This window comes from Pungitius pungitius, unplaced genomic scaffold (assembly GCF_949316345.1).
Source record: "Pungitius pungitius unplaced genomic scaffold, fPunPun2.1 scaffold_155, whole genome shotgun sequence".
NCBI lineage: Eukaryota > Metazoa > Chordata > Actinopteri > Perciformes > Gasterosteidae > Pungitius > Pungitius pungitius.
In genome coordinates, this window is record NW_026909873.1 from 1 (window position 1) to 15633 (window position 15633).

At 52.2% G+C, this 15633-nt stretch overlaps 1 protein-coding gene across 1 annotated transcript; it reads left to right on the top strand.

The window, feature by feature from the left end:
* Nucleotides 1-169: 169 nt before the first annotated feature.
* satb1b (SATB homeobox 1b) lies at nucleotides 170-13616 on the top strand (the record flags this gene model as incomplete). Its single annotated transcript, XM_062560533.1, is given in 8 exon segments — nucleotides 170-332; nucleotides 3349-3472; nucleotides 8433-8544; nucleotides 9588-9665; nucleotides 12047-12567; nucleotides 13402-13539; nucleotides 13541-13576; nucleotides 13578-13616. Coding segments are annotated over 8 exon segments (1206 nt in total), but the record flags the coding sequence as incomplete, so codon positions are not given.
* Nucleotides 13617-15633: the final 2017 nt, after the last annotated feature.

Consider the following 15633-nt stretch of genomic DNA (forward strand, 5'->3'; position numbering starts at 1 on the left):
ACACACACACACACCTTGGTCCCCCTCCCCCACTACGTATAGGGGAGTCTCAGGAGAAACCGTATACAAAGGATTATACGGTGTATTGCGACGCAGTGACGTCGAGCCGAGATGCTAAAATAAACGTTGTGCTAATGCGCTCTCTCGTTTATTTAAAATAAAAAAAGTAACTAAATGTTTTTGCCTCGTTCATCCCGTCGCGCAGGTATGATTCAGGTGGGGAAGTGGAACCCCGTCCCCCTGTCATACGTGACAGACGCACCGGACGCTACGGTGGCTGACATGCTACAGGACGTCTACCACGTGGTCACGCTCAAGATCCAGCTGCACAGGTAAGAACGCACGCACGCACACACACACACGCGCACGCACACACACACATACGCGCGTTTTCCTCAGCAATACTGGAGCGCACACATGTGTTCCAATCCCAAACATGTGTTGGTGTTCGTACTATTTTCTTTTATCTGCTTACCGCCCACAAAAGTGCAGTGTCATAACCTAAACACACACACACACACACACACACACACACACACACACACTGTAGTTCTCGTATACACAGTACAGTTCAACCTAATAGCCTTTGCTTCCAACACTCACACACGTAGTGTGTCTTGTATGCCCCGAGGCTGCTGCCAATCTGACGATGCCCTCTGCATGCTCGAAACCGAGAATATCTCTGTTACTCTCACACACACACACACACACACACACACACACACACACACACACACGTGCACACTGACCTTTCGCAGGAAATGCAGAAAAACACATTTGAATAGTCAAAGGAGCACAGTGATCAATTTACACCGTCAAAGTGACTGGAACAAGGGCTACATTCAAATATAATATTTGTATAGTGGAAAAAAAAAATGAAAATGTATATTAAATGGTGAAAAAAAAAGCAGAACAGCCACGGGAGGCGTGCAAAGCCCCTTCCGTTAGGCGCCGGCAACCCGACGTGACTTTGGGTCGACCCGAAGGCGTGTCACACACACACACACACACGCGCACCTTCCGACGTTCCTCCTTTCGAGGCGTCAGGCCTCACTGGGACGTCGAAGCGAGCGTCGCGGCATCCGGACAAAAGGTCGGCTCCAACGCACGTGACCGTATAAGAACAAACCCCCCCCGTCGTCGATTTTGATCCAAACATTCAAACTGCGAAGAGCGAACGTGTAGATTCAGTGCGTGACGTTGAACACGGGCCCTCGGCGTCTGATGGTAACCGCTTTTTGAACCGAGACTTTTAGCCCTTTTCATGAAAATGAATGCAGCGAATGCAGCGCTAAAAATGACTCTGCAGCAGATGAATACGCGGTTGTTCACCTGAAATAGTTCCATAAATAAACCCTGGCTGCAGCGGCTATTTTAAGCCAAATATACAGCGTTTTCTCGCACGCAATCGGCATGGCGACTGAGGACGGGGACCAACGAGCTCCTCGCGCTGAGCGCCGCTAGCTGCCCGCTGCCACCACTCGCCATCTTGTACGCTAACTGCTGCGCTGTAGGAGTGAGGCTTTGCGCTGTATTTATACACACCGGCATTTATAGACCAGGACGCAAACGGACCCATGTGTGAGGGTGGGGGCGCACGCACGCACGCACGCATGCACACACACACACACACACACACACACACACACTCTGCTTGGTGTGAACATGTCCACCAGCCAGAATACAGAAGGTTGTGTTTGTGTTTATTCCCGGCATGGTAGCCTTGAATGCACGGATAGCTGTCTTTCTCCACTAGCCCCCCCCCCCCCCCCCCTCGTTCACTTCCTGCTCCCCAGCGGCTTTCTAGCTGCTGGAGCAGTTTTAAGGTGTTCTGGAAAATCTATTGTGTGTGTGTGTGTGTGTGTTCTGTCACGAGCAGATGTTAGCCCCGGCCGCTGCGAGCATATTCCACCCCCCCCCCCTTCCCGTTTGACACCCCCCCTCCCCCCTTGCTCGTTTTCGCACCCCCCCCGCCGGCAGATTTACGGCCCTCTCGTGCGCTCATCACCCTTCACAAGTGACACCCGACGTCTGGTCTCCGCCGTGCGCCTGAGTCAGGTGTCCAGGCGCGTGTTTGGGGGGGGGGGGGGGGGTGGAGGGGGGTGGAAGCAAGTTATCCCGGGGCGTGAACCCAGGCGCTTCGCCGGCGGCTCCCTCCTCGCGGCCCATCAATCCATCTCCACTCCGCTGCTGCGCGTTGTTGTCCGTATTCTCTTGTTCTTGTTTCCCGCCCCATGTCTGTCCCCAACCCCCCCACCACCCCCCCCCCCCCCCTCGCTCCCCCCTTTTTGCCCCCTTCGCTGCAGAGATGCAGCCAGTAACACCTCCAAATTGTTTCGCCGAGCACAACGAGCCGGGAAGGTAGAAGTAACACAAAATAATGGTCGCCACATGCAGCTGATGTATAATTCATGCATCAATCCAGCAGATGTGTTGTATAAAGTAATTAACTAATCAGAACAATCAGGAGAGAGGGAGAGCGAATATGAAAGAGGGAGGGATGGAAAGAGGCGAGCAGAGGGAGAGAGAGAGAGAGAGAGACACAGAGCAATCTCCAGATGCATCTGCTTGATGCGCCAAATGAAATCTGTCTGTCTTGGAGGGCCGCTCGCAGGAGGAGAAAAAAAGAAAAAGAAAGAAAAGGCAGCGTGTTCGTCTCTTTCTCTCCGGTCTCCTCCCTCCGTCTCTGCTAATCGGTCCGATCGCTCCAGTCATTCGGGCGCTCCAGCGACGTCTATTTCACATTTCGCGCAGAGAGGCGTAGACGGCTCCGAACCTCCGCTTTTGGGGGGGGCGGAGTTGTTGGAAAATGCACAAAAGCGACGGTTTGGACGAGGCCATCAATCGCCGAAACTGCGTACCTCGTTACGGGCCCCGGGTAGCGTGCGAGGAACTCGCTTTACCGATCCACACCTGATGTCTCTGCTCATTTGTTTAATCGTGTCATGTGATCCTCGTTTTTGAAAAGCCAACCATGAGGAGCTCATGAGGACCTGCTCCCAGATTCAAAGACTGCTGTTATTACCCATTCGCTCCACACATCAGGCGGGCGGCGCCGCCCTCGCCACAACGAAGATGAAATTGTTTAGACGTTTTGGGTCGCCGAATTTGTGGCCCGTGTGCGTTTTAGCGTTTTGGCTTAAAGATGCCAACGGGCCTGCTGGCTCTCCTTTTCTATCTTTGCCTCTCCTCCATCTGAATTGTTTCTCATGATCTCTCCTCACCCCTCTCTCTCCCTCTCTCTCTCCCTCTCTCTACATCTCCTCTCTCCCTGTTATCTTCTCCATCCCTGTCCCTGTCCCCCCTCCCCCCCCCCCCCTCCTGCATGTGTCCTCTCTCTCTTCACAGTTGTCCTAAGCTGGAGGACCTGCCGCCCGAGCAATGGAGCCACTCTACAGTAAGAAACGCCCTCAAGGAGTTACTCAAAGACATGAATCAGAGCTCTCTGGCTAAAGAATGTCCCTTATCACAGGTGCTGAAGCCCAGTCCGCTTATTTAAAAATTAAAAAAAAAAAAAAAAAGATAAACGCCCAACCCCCCCCTGCTACCATACACAAACACCCCCCCCCCCCCCCAACCCCTTATCTCCATCACCACTGTCTTTTATCCTGCACTTATCAAATGCCCTGAGTTTGATCAATTGGCAAAGAGAATCGGCATAGAAACTCCAAATCAATGGCTCATTGTCATCGGTTTGCTGCAAGATTTTTTTTGTTTTTGTTACTTTTACCGCCCCCGACACACACACACGCACACACACACACGCACACACACTGGTGTGCGACGGCAGCCAAAAAGCAGAGGTGTTGTTGAACGTATGGTTATTGTTAGATAAACATTGGCCTAAATCCAGAACGATCTGGATGGTTTTTTGTTCTTTTTTTTTCTTTTCGACCGTTTAGTTTATTCTCAACGTTTCAAGCCGGACGTAGTGTGTGTGTGTGTGTGTGCGCGTCAGGTGTTTGGATGCTGTGTGTACTTTTTTGTGCTTGGTGAGGTTGTACAGAAAGGTATTGTATTAATGCGGTCCGTATATCATGGAGGCAGCTCTGGAGTGAATGGAATGAAACGGCAGTATATCTCTCACAAGGGCCACAATGTGTGTGTGTGTGTGTGTACACAGTGTGTACTTTGCTGGAGTGGGTTTTTGAAACTCATACCAACTCATGAGAAAGCTCTATTTGTGTTTATCCCGCCTGTGTGTGTGTGTGTGTGTGTGTGTGTGTGTGCGTAGGTGCCTTCTGCATGAAGCCAGCTCTCCTCCCAGGCCACCGTATGGTCACCTGGAGACCCTCGTTTGCGCTGCGTGTGCGTGCGCGCGTGTGTCTATGTGTGTTTAGCCGGGCATGAGCAGCGCGCTGATGATGTAAAGAGTCCCTGGGTGGCGTTCAGGCGGAGCCCCGCCCGGTCTGGTAATCACCCTGTTTACGGTCCATATGTGAAGACGCCTCAGAGGGGAGCGAGAGAGAGAGAGGAGGATCTAAACACGCGCTTTCACCTACGCACACGGCTCAAATTAAACCGAAGGTTGTTTCTAGCGCTCCGGCGAGGGTGAAAATGCGGCCTGGAAGTCGTTTCGGAGTGGAATCTGTGCGTCTCGCCGCGCGTTTCAACCGCTAATTTGGGCCCGAATCGGGCTCCGAGTGGCGTCCTGTACTGCCGTCCCGTTAGCTTCGGCCTCTGCAAACCGTTAGCACGTCATTGTGCGTTGTCGCGAGTGTCTGCTGGTAAACAGTTCATACCTAAACCAACAGAATGCGTAACTGTGGGCAGACACCTCCCCCCCCCCCCCTTGGAGTCCAGATATAAATCACGGGGCTTCATGGGACTTATTCCAAAGGGAAAATAACTACCAAAGCGGTCAGATGATGTACATGGATCTGCCTTGTTCAAACATGGCGGCCACAGAGGGAGAGGGGGGGGAGGTTGACATCTGTTACTCTGTGGGGGCTTTGTGTGGCCCGCGACACCCCCCCCCCCCACCCCATGGAGCGGAGGCTTGTTCCTCCTAAAAACCCGACTGCTTCAGCGGCCCGGATCGCCACGATTGAGCGACGCGGCCCCCGACTCTGATGAGAAGGAGCAAATCAGAATATGCATTGGCACACCCCCCCCCCCCCCCCAGAAAGACAAAAAAAAATGAGTGGGAGGAGAATAGGGGCGTTGCAGGACGTAGCAGGAGATTGGCACCTTTTTAAGGATTAGTGTTCCCTTGATATTCTTCCATGTAATCCGGGACCGAAAGGAGAGGTCAACAGATGAGTGAAAGGGAATTAGCCCACCTCTGCACACGGCTCTGACGTGGGGTGGGGGGGGGGGGGCGGGGGGTCTTATTCGCTCACAGGAAGTGACTCCGAGCCTCGAGGTTCACAAAAATCCTCCCCGATTCTTCTTTTCTTCCATGAGGTTTGCCACCAAGCTCAGCAACCCCCCCCCCCCCCGGTCGCGTTCGCAGAAACTATGGCAACAAACGAGACCCCCTCCCACCCCTTGCCCACACCCCCCGTTCTCACTGGGCGGCCCCCCTGATGCACCAGCTGCTGCGTTGCGTAGCAGCAAATAGTCATCAAAATGCCATCTTAGTGGGCCTTCGCCACCTCAGCAGCCATAGGGGCAACCAGCGTGCCAGGGTGTGTTTGTGCGTGGGTGTGTGTGGGTGTGTGTGTGTGTGTTGGATCGAATGGAGAGAGGAGAGAGGAGTGAGGAGGAGGGGGGGGGGGGGGGGGCATCCCAGTTGAGGTGAATGTGCCATAATTGAGATGTTGGCGAGAGACGAGGCGCAGTATTGCGTGCGGGACGTGCTTTTCCCCAGCCGACTCAAGACACCAGGCTCAGTCGGAATGTGTGTACTCATCTGTGTGTGTGTGTGTGTGTGTGTTGGTTTGCAGGGGTTGTGCTGTTAGCCTTTGCCGGTGTGTGTGTGTGTGTGTGTGTGTGCACCACACCCTAACGCTGGCAGCTGGGTGCCTCCAGTACCTGCCTGCTGCACCGCTGTTCTCTTCCACACACACACACACACACACACACACACACACTGACACACACACACACTCTCTCTCTCTCTCCCACTTCCTGTCTCCCATGATGGGGAGTGGAGTAGATGTTGGGGACCGATAGCAGCCCAGTGCCACTTCCTGGTCTGGCCGATAAGCTCTCTGTGCTGCAGATGGATATCACTTAAAGGTCCACACACACACACACACATAGACACGTGCACAGTTACTCTCATGCACACACACACACACACACACACACACACACACACACACACACACACACACACACAGCCATGCTACCTGTTGACAAGCCCTTGCACAGCCCTCCTGCTGGCACCGCAGTGGCAGCAGAGGCTCTGGTTATCTGCTTGATTTCACTTAGTACGTATGCATGTGTGTGTGACAGAGCAGTAGGGAGAGGGAGAATAGGTGTGTGTGTGTGTGTGTGTGTGTGTGTGTATGTGTGTTGTTTAGTTCACTCGCACACACGCCGGGCCCCCAGTGAGAGGTAGAGTGATGTATTGAGGGAGAGGGCTGATTAATGAGGAGCGTTTATTAGAACATCTGTGTCAAAGATGGCGGAGAAAGAGGGAGAGAGAGAGAGAGAGAGAGAGAGAGAGAGAGACAGAGGGACCACACTGTCTCGTGCAGGTCTCTTGTTGTGTTGCCTGCAGCCGCCTTAGCCCAGATATACTGTAAATAAAACATGGCAGGCTGAGGGAGAGGAGTTCGTTATCCCACCGACTTAAAAAGCACAACTGAACCAGTTTAAACTGTAAAATGTCTTTCGCTGCTTGACCAGTTAGCAGTTATTCTTCTTATCGCTGACTTATGCTGATCGTCAGCGTAGGAATGAACGGGAATTATCACTTCTTTTTTTTTTTAAAGACCAAAGAAGGTTGCAGTTTTTATTTCCTAATGCCGACAATAAATCCAAAAGAGAGGAGCTGCTTCATGCATAAATGCACGACCCATTAAAAAAGGGCGATTCTGACTTGCTCACCCTAACCTGAACTCTATCAGCGCTTCTCATTTAATCAAGTCTTTTCATGGATCCATTAAAGGCTGCTTTGTTACATCATGCAAGTCCAAATGCAGACCTCTTCACGCTGCTGTTTTTTTTTTTTTTTTTTTTTTGATGACGGCATGATGCACCGCAGCATGGTTTGCCCAAATTCCCATCCAACTGACAAACAGTTGGCGTAACCAAGGGCAACCGCACACATGCTCCATCCGGTTCAAACGCCTCTGTTTGCCCTTAGTTGCGTGTCCATCGCGGTCCCTTTTTTGCTTCTATAGTTCTGATAGATAATTACATCAAATCCCAGCTAGTAGGTCTAATTTAAAAAAAATAGAAGAATATCGCTAATCAGAATGGATTTACCTTCAGCTTCGTCGCGTAACACAGCTTTACCGGGTCAGGAGGTCAAAGTTCAACCGACCTCCCTCAAGCCACAGCTGGCCTCCCTCAGCCTCCTTTTGTGCAGGAAAGCTGGAGAAGCAGAATCGCCCCCCCCCCCCCCCACCATCCCGCCCCACACCATCCTCTGAGCGCATATATTATAGAAAATGATAAAGATGGCATACCTGTAATTTGAAAACAGATGGTTTGGTTCTTTTGAATATTTATAACAATCAAAAACATTTTTCTCCTCCCGCACCGACCTCGCTATTCGCCCGCAGGCCGGCGAGGTGTTAAAACATTCATTTTAATGAAAGTGGCAAAGGGAAAGAAAAACACCGTCTCTCTCTCTCTCTCTCTCTCTCTCTCTCTCTCTCTCTTTTTGTTGTTGTTTCGGCGTCTGAAGGAAAGCAGGCAGAGGGCAGAGGAGGGAGGGGCCTCTGGGGCCTTGAAGTCGTCGTCTTTAACAGATTGTATAATTGTAATAAAGAGCTGAAAAATGAAAGAGGTGCGTCTGTTTACATCGCCCGGCTTCCCCCCCCCCGCAGATGCCGATATTCAATAAGCAGCTCTCTCGCTCTTTTTTTTTTTTTTTTTGGAAGGTAAATATAATTCCTGCCGTCTGCTCTCCCCGCGTCGACGGGCTCGGGAACTCGGTTGACCTTAAAAAAAATTCACCAAAAAGAAATGTTCAGACAAACTCAACGGCATTTGATAAAAGATAAAAAACCTTGCTTGATTTAATTTCTTTCACCTTCAGAGGATCAGGTCCAAAGTGACTGCATGTCTGCTACTTTTCAGTTGGCTTTATTTATTTATTATTATTATAATAATTATTTTTTTTCAGTGCTGTTTTTTTTTTTTTTTTTTTTACCGTGTCCCTATCTTTTATTTGTTTTGACAAGCTACAGCGTTACTGCATGTTCCACAAGCTTTAATATTATGTCTGCATTTTCCACAATGACAAACTAAAGTCTCTCTCTCTCTCTCTCTCTCTCTCTCTTTCTCCCTCTCAATCAATCCCTCTCTTTCAGAGTATGATTTCCTCCATTGTGAACAGCACTTACTATGCAAATGTGTCGGCGGCAAAGTGTCAGGAATTTGGGCGCTGGTATAAACATTTCAAGAAGACAAAAGATATGATGGGTAAGCAAAACGGAGGGGTGCAAAGTATGGCGCTCACACTTTTTGTCTCTTTTGCGCGCGCACACACACACACACACACACACACACAATCGCACCAGTCGTCATTGCAATATGTTCCCGAACCAACCGTCTCTTTGTCTTGCCGCTGTTGCGTGAGGCAGAAATACATTTTTATCTTGTTATCTAATAACTGGGGATTACTGCACAGTTTTGCGGTTTCGAACGCAGCGTTTATCTCGGATTCATCCATTTATTGCTTTAACTAACAGCCAAATGAAGGCTTGTGATTGTTTAATCTTTGGGTTTGCCTCGCCATCGCTTTGACAAAAGGCAGCGATGACTTCAGCCGGGGGGGGGGGGCGAGCCTCGAGATTCAATTAGATTTCCTTTATCAACGCGTGCTTTATATTATCACTCCAAAAAAAATAATAATAAAAAAATCCCCTTTGACCCGCCAGGAAATGAGGTCACGTGGTACAAGTAGCACCCCCAGCTGCAGATAGAATCCCGCTTTATTTTTGTGTCTTTTGATTAAGCGGAACACCACTCTCAAGTGTAATGTTGAGATATTAGCTTTCACAATCTGTGGAACCATCTTTTTTTTTTTTTTTTGCCTTTGCTGGGATGGCAAAAGAGATATTGCATCAAAATGTTTTCACAGCCTTCATGCAAATAGCGTGTTGTGATCACATCTTATCTGATGTTTTTTTTTTTTTTTTTTTCTTCTTCTTTTGTTAAAGTGGCAGCATATGCCGGGCGACATTATTTACTCCTACACGTTCCTCCGTCACAATTGTTCTCTGTGGTTTTCATTCTCCTCCTAAAAAAAATAATAATAAATAACCGGCGCTGCCGCAGCTGCTGCTTCGGCCCCGGTGACGCTGGCTCTTTAAATGTCATATTTCTGCTAAGCTGGAGTGGGAGAGAAGTACAGTAGGACGCTTTTACCCTGTGTATCTGTCCTCACAACTCTGCTTGTGTGTGTGTGTGTGTGTGTGTGTGTGTGTGTCTGTGTGTGCGCGCCCTACCATACGGCTGTGCAGGCATGCGCCAACCGTCCCAGCTGGAGGGATACCTGGGGACGTGTGTCCTCCGCGAGAGCCCGCGTGCCAATGCACTAGGTATGTTGCAACACACACACACACACATGCTGTTGGCTATCACACTATTGGTTTTTTTTAATCATTATTTCCATAATCTCAGCATTTTGATTGGATGTGGGGTGAAAGTTAGATGAACAAAACTGAGCCGACAAACTTGGAGCTTTATTCCTTCCTTAAAAGCCACAGTTTCCCAACAGCATGGACTCAATCGCAATGACCATCTAAATCCAATAAACCAAATAGCACTTAATGTCACATCGAATGAAAGAAATCACTTATTAACCTTGTTTTGGGATTTTTTTTGTTGTTGTAAATTTTAGAAACGTCTCTTTGCGTTTGAATGCCGATACAGAAGCACAAACCGTTTTCCTCTTTTCCTCCCTCTGGGGACACCGAGTCCTGACGAGAACAAACCCCCCCGCCCCCCCGCACCAACACCGACGCAGCGCTAACATCTCCAGATGAATTCACACAAACGTCGGCTCACAAGGCCTCAGGTGCCCCCCACACCCCCCCCCCCCCCCCCCCCCCCGACCTCAATATTCATGACGGGCTGCTGTCTGCCATGCGCGGCCCCGAATGGCAGCAAGAGAAAGAGCTGGTGAGATGCCAAGTTTGAGGGGGGGGGAGGGCGGGGGGGGCTGGAAGACGGAGCGCCTCGGTCATCCCTTTGTGCCTCGACGAGTGGCGTCAAATGTGACTCTGCATTTGCTTATTGTTCCTCGCCTGTTGTTCCGGGGGCATGCAAGTACCTGGTGGCAGGTGCCACCCTGCCACTCTGGCAGCTGACGTGGCGTTAGTCTGGCCCGGCAGCGAGCGCGGCGTCTCCTCTTTTTAAGAGCGAGAGAGAGAGAGAGAGTTGGGTCACTCTGTATGTCCTCCCTTCCTCTCTCTCTCTCACTCTCGCTAACCCCCCCCCCCCCCCCCCCCAACGCCCCCTCTCCCTCAGCCCACATCCCATTCCCATTGTGTGTTTAATCCGGGGCTCTTTTGTGGCAGGATTCCACACGAGGACTCCCGCTTCTGTGGCAGCCTTTTTTTTTCTTCTCCCAGGGCCTGCCATGCTCTTCTGTCACCCCCTTCTCTTTTCAATTTGCATGGAAAGGCCTCTCGGTGTGCCTGTGTGCGCTTGTGAGCGTTGCCCCCCCCCCAGCAGCCCGTGCAAGAGCGCGCACACACACACACACACACACACACACGTACGAGTGAATAGAAGCGCCATACCATCAGAGGCAGGGAATGCCAGGGGATTATGGGAAGATATGTGATTATTACCGAGATTTTTATTTATTTATTTATGTTTGTTTCTCCCCCCCCCCACCAGCATCGTTTTGTTTTTTTCGACAAAACGCTCAATAGACCCGTCTTGTTTTGTGCTCGCTGACAGTTAAGAAACATTTCCATGCGCTTAATCTTTCATCTGCAGCAAAACTGCCCGCCTCCCAAACCCCGTCACGGCAATTTTACGCTTTTCACAGTCTCGTGCGATGCTTTTTCTTCTGTGGGATGCGGAGGCCGCACTTCTGAGGCGTTAGTGTTGCCAGGCTGCCCCCTCACTCACTCATTCACTCACTCACTCACTCACTCACTCACTCACTCAGTCACGCGCAGAAAGCCTCGGCATACGCGACGACTCCTGAAGGAGCGGCGCTCGTTCGCTCGGCTGTGGGTAGCACTTTGAATGTGAAATCATTGTTTTTCCTCCCTCCTCCTCCTAAGCGCATCGTTTAAACCTTGAGTCTTAAAATATTCCCGAGCAGCCATTAAGGACTTAAAGACACCCAAAGCAGGAGCCACCACAGAGAAATCTCCCAAACGCCGGGACAGAGGAATTATTATTATTTTTTTTTGTCTTGCAGACAGTTCAGGTCCTGTCTGTTTTTAGACTCTCTGCTCCCGACTTAAAAAACCGCCCCTCCCTCAAAATCTTATATTGGCCACCTCGGGTTCCCTATTTTAAGAATTAAGAATCCATCAAATCAAAAATGTATTTATTTATTTTCTTCACATGACGAGGCCACAGATGTTCAGAGCTTAATTTCCGAGGCATGGCTTTCAGGAAGACGCACGTCCCAAAAAAAAAAAAAAAAAAGTCACAGTGGGGCCCTTTTATGCGCGCTCGCGTCTTTCGAATCAGCGGCGTCACGACCCGTCCGGGGGGGGGGAAGCACTGAGAGGGGACCTGTTTAGGAATGAGACACTAAAGTTATGAGAGTAAATGTGAGCTAACTGGGAGGGGTGGGGGGGGGAGTTCACTTGCGGTTAAAGATCTGATGAAGAGCAGCCCTGAATCTCCAGTCCTGCTCTGTGAAACTGATCCTTCTTCGCTCTCTCTCTCCTGCACCTCCACCCCCCCCCCCCCCCGTCTCCTCTTCCCCGCCCCCCCCCCCCCCCGGTAGAGATGGACGGCCTGTCCGACCTCTCTCCGCCCGGCTCCAACCACGGCCACGGCCACGGCCACCTGGGCTTCTCCCAGCAGCAGCAGCAGCAGCCCATCCCCGGCAGCACGGCCGAGCAGACCCCCTCCTCGCCCGTGCCCCCGCTGCCCCACGGCCCGCCGCCGCAGCAGCAGCACGCCGGCCAGCCCGGCGGCGGCCGACAGCCGCAGCTGCCCGGCATGCACCACCCGGGCCTGGTGTCCACGCCCATCAGCCCCCAGCTGGTCAACCAGCAGCTGGTGATGGCGCAGATCCTCAACCAGCAGTACGCGGTGAACCGGCTGCTGGCGCAGCAGTCGCTGTCGCAGCAGTACCTCAACCACCCGCCCGTCAACCGCAACGCGCACAGCAAGCCGCTGGAGCCGCAGGCGTCCTCCAACGCCGAGGTGTCCATGGAGATCTACCAGTGGGTGAGGGACGAGCTGAAGCGGGCCGGCATCTCGCAGGCCGTCTTCGCCCGCGTGGCCTTCAACAGAACCCAGGTGAGGGAGGGGGGGGGGGACAAGTTAATGGAACAAATCTTTATCAGCGGCGGGAAATGATACAGAAGTGGCTAAAGGTGCCTTGATCAGCCTGATATGATCAAAAAAAATTGTGACCATTTAACGTCGATTGGAGTTATTCTTTTCTGCTTCATAGACACACACACACACACACACACACACACACACACACACACACACAGAAGGCAGCGGTTATGTCTTAAGACTTTAGACTGCCTTTGGGAGGATTAATTGTTGGGCTGGTGTTGGTTAAAATGCCGCAGACACGCACATGACTTCACACAGACACCCGCGTTAATGGAGTCGCTATAAAGACGTCAACCCGAGTGCCTGTTGGTACCTGTCCGGATACCACAGACCTAAGCATGACACATACATCTGAACACAGAGCAAAACGCTTGCAGCTCGGCTCGTTTCCCCCAACTGGAGCTCTGAAAATAAATAAATAAATAAATAAATAAAAGCGCAAACATGCCCCCCCCCCCTCCCCCATCCACCTCTCCCCAGCACCTTCTTTTATTACCAAATCACACCTATTGATGGTGAGAGAAGCGCAGCGATGGTTTCGCTCAGTGTGCGGCCAAGAGCCCAGATGAAAAGGCCCAATCACGCGTCTTTCCCGGTAAATGGACCCGCCGGCGCCAACGAAAAGTAAACAAGAGGAGGCGCTGATTGCTCGCAAGACTTTCACGTTTAAGGGGGGGAGGGGGGGGGGGGGGGCGAGTAGCTCTCATCTGAGCTTCAGTCTCAATCCTCCTCTCTTTCTTTTCTGCCCCCCTCCCTCCCTCCCTCCTACACCTCACCACCACGCAGGGCTTGCTGTCCGAGATCCTCCGCAAGGAGGAGGACCCCAAGACGGCCTCGCAGTCGCTGCTGGTCAACCTGCGCGCCATGCAGAACTTCCTGCAGCTGCCGGAGGCCGAGCGCGATCGCATCTACCAGGAGGAGCGGGGAGCGCAGCCTGACGGCAGCCTCGGCCATGGGCGCCCCCCCCGCTCATCAGCACCCCGCCCATCCGACCAGCGCAGGTACCAGCTCCCCCCCCCCCCCCCCCCCCCTCCCCCTTTCAAAAAAGAATAATTAGAAGACATTTGAATGCGCAAAGATGTATGTTTGTATTTGAGTTTTTTTATTTTCTTACTTCATTCTTATTGGACGTCGTACGCGGTTCCGGCTTATCGCAATAAAAAAAGCGGCATTATGTCATCCTCCTTCTAAACGATAACAATCACGGGGGAGGAGGGAGGGGGGGGGGAACAACTTGGAAATTCCTTTCCATACAAATGTGCCTCACGTCGCTGGAGAGGACAAAGCTCCAGCGTTTGTTGAGTGTTTTCTTAACATCAACAAACGCGCAATCAGCCGCGGAAACGTGGCGAAAGCACAAAGACGACCGGCCGTAGTTCCCCAGATGTTGTCGTTGTGTGTCCCCAAAAAAAACAAAAAAAAAATGGTTGTTGCCGCTTCTCCGACTCCAAAGGGACATTTATGTAAACCGGCGAGACAGAAAAAGGCAAATCTCTCTTAGTTGGAGATGAAGTTTGTGAGCCTGGTGACGTCGTGCGTTGGAGTCGTCGCGGTCGCCACGGGGTGTCGGGGGCCGCACACTCTCTGCGGGGCGCGTGAGCGAGTCCCTCGTCGCCCCCCCCCCCCAGCCTGCTCACCACGCAGGTGACGGCTCGCTTTTTTTTGTGCTAATTCTCGACCTTTTCGGGGGCCCTGCCCGCGACGGGGCGGCATTAACGGCGCTCGCATTTCAGAAGCGGCGCTCGCTCGGCGGAAGATCAGGCGCCGGTTTCAGTCGGTGCCCCCCCACCCCCCCCCCCTACACCCCACACAGTCCCTCATTTAAAATAAAAAATGTGGCGACTACGTGGCACTTAAGCGCGTTTGAAGTGCTCTCGGGCCGACAAAAGGCCGCCTGTGTGACGATCTGGCTTTTCATTTCGGGTTGAGGAGGGAAGAAAGAGCGAAAGCAGAGGCCCCCACGCCTCCGAAAACAGGGAGAGAGAGAGAGAGAGAGAGAGAGATCCCCCCCCAGTGAAACTGTAGCCGAAGCCACACCGAAGAGGAAGCGTGGCATTCTGAAGCAGCCGTGCTGAACTTAAAGCAAGGCCTCTCCGGCTCATCAGAGGCTGTAGTGTCTGAGGGGGGGGGGGGGGGGGGAGGGGGAGACTGTTTTGTTTGTAGTTCTCACCGTGGGCGATCACGCCAGACGGGAACCGTAACAGAAGAACTTGCTGACAGTTTAGCAGCCGTCAATCAAAGCTCTCTCCGAGTTTCGGAACCCGGTTCCATAAACAAGCAACTGAAAACCCGGTCCTGAGGAGCTGCGTAGTTTTGATGGGAGGACGAGCTCCTGATTGACAGCTGAGTCCTGCAAACGCCATTCTGGGACAACCATTCAGAGGGTGCAGATTAACTGTCTCGTGGACCGCTGGTCGGTTTCCATCTGTAGCTCGAACGTTCCGGCTGAGCCAAACAACCCGAACTCCAGTTTGGTGGTTCCGTTTCAAACAAAACCCGGTCGACGTGTCAAAAGAGCTCCTCCGGGCCCCCCCCCCCCCCCCCCCCCCCCCCGCCCCCTCACGAAACCGTTCACCTGTAAGGCTTCAACCCATCAACATTCATCACGCGGACCCCGGCGCTCACCTGGCCACCTGCCAGCCTCTCGGGGCGCGGCGACGCGCCGTGAACTCAGGCGCATAAATCACGGGGGGGGGGCAATTGAGCCAGAGACAGAGGAGGGTTTTTTATTGGGCCTCATAAAAACAGATGCGGCGGTATGTTCCTCTGACGTGTGCTGATGGGTCGGCGCGACAAACACCTACCCCCACCCCCCCCCCCCCCTCCTCCCACCACCAGAGCCAGTTAGCGCACGTCGCGGCCTTAGCAATTAGCTCGACATGGCACTCAGACCGACGAGCCCCGCGTTGTAAAAAAAAAAAAAAAGAGAAGAAGAAGAAGAAGAAAGGGGATGAAAGGGCCCCGGAGTCGCTGCCGCATTCCGGGTTCACCGCATCATCTTTATTAGAAGCTCTTATT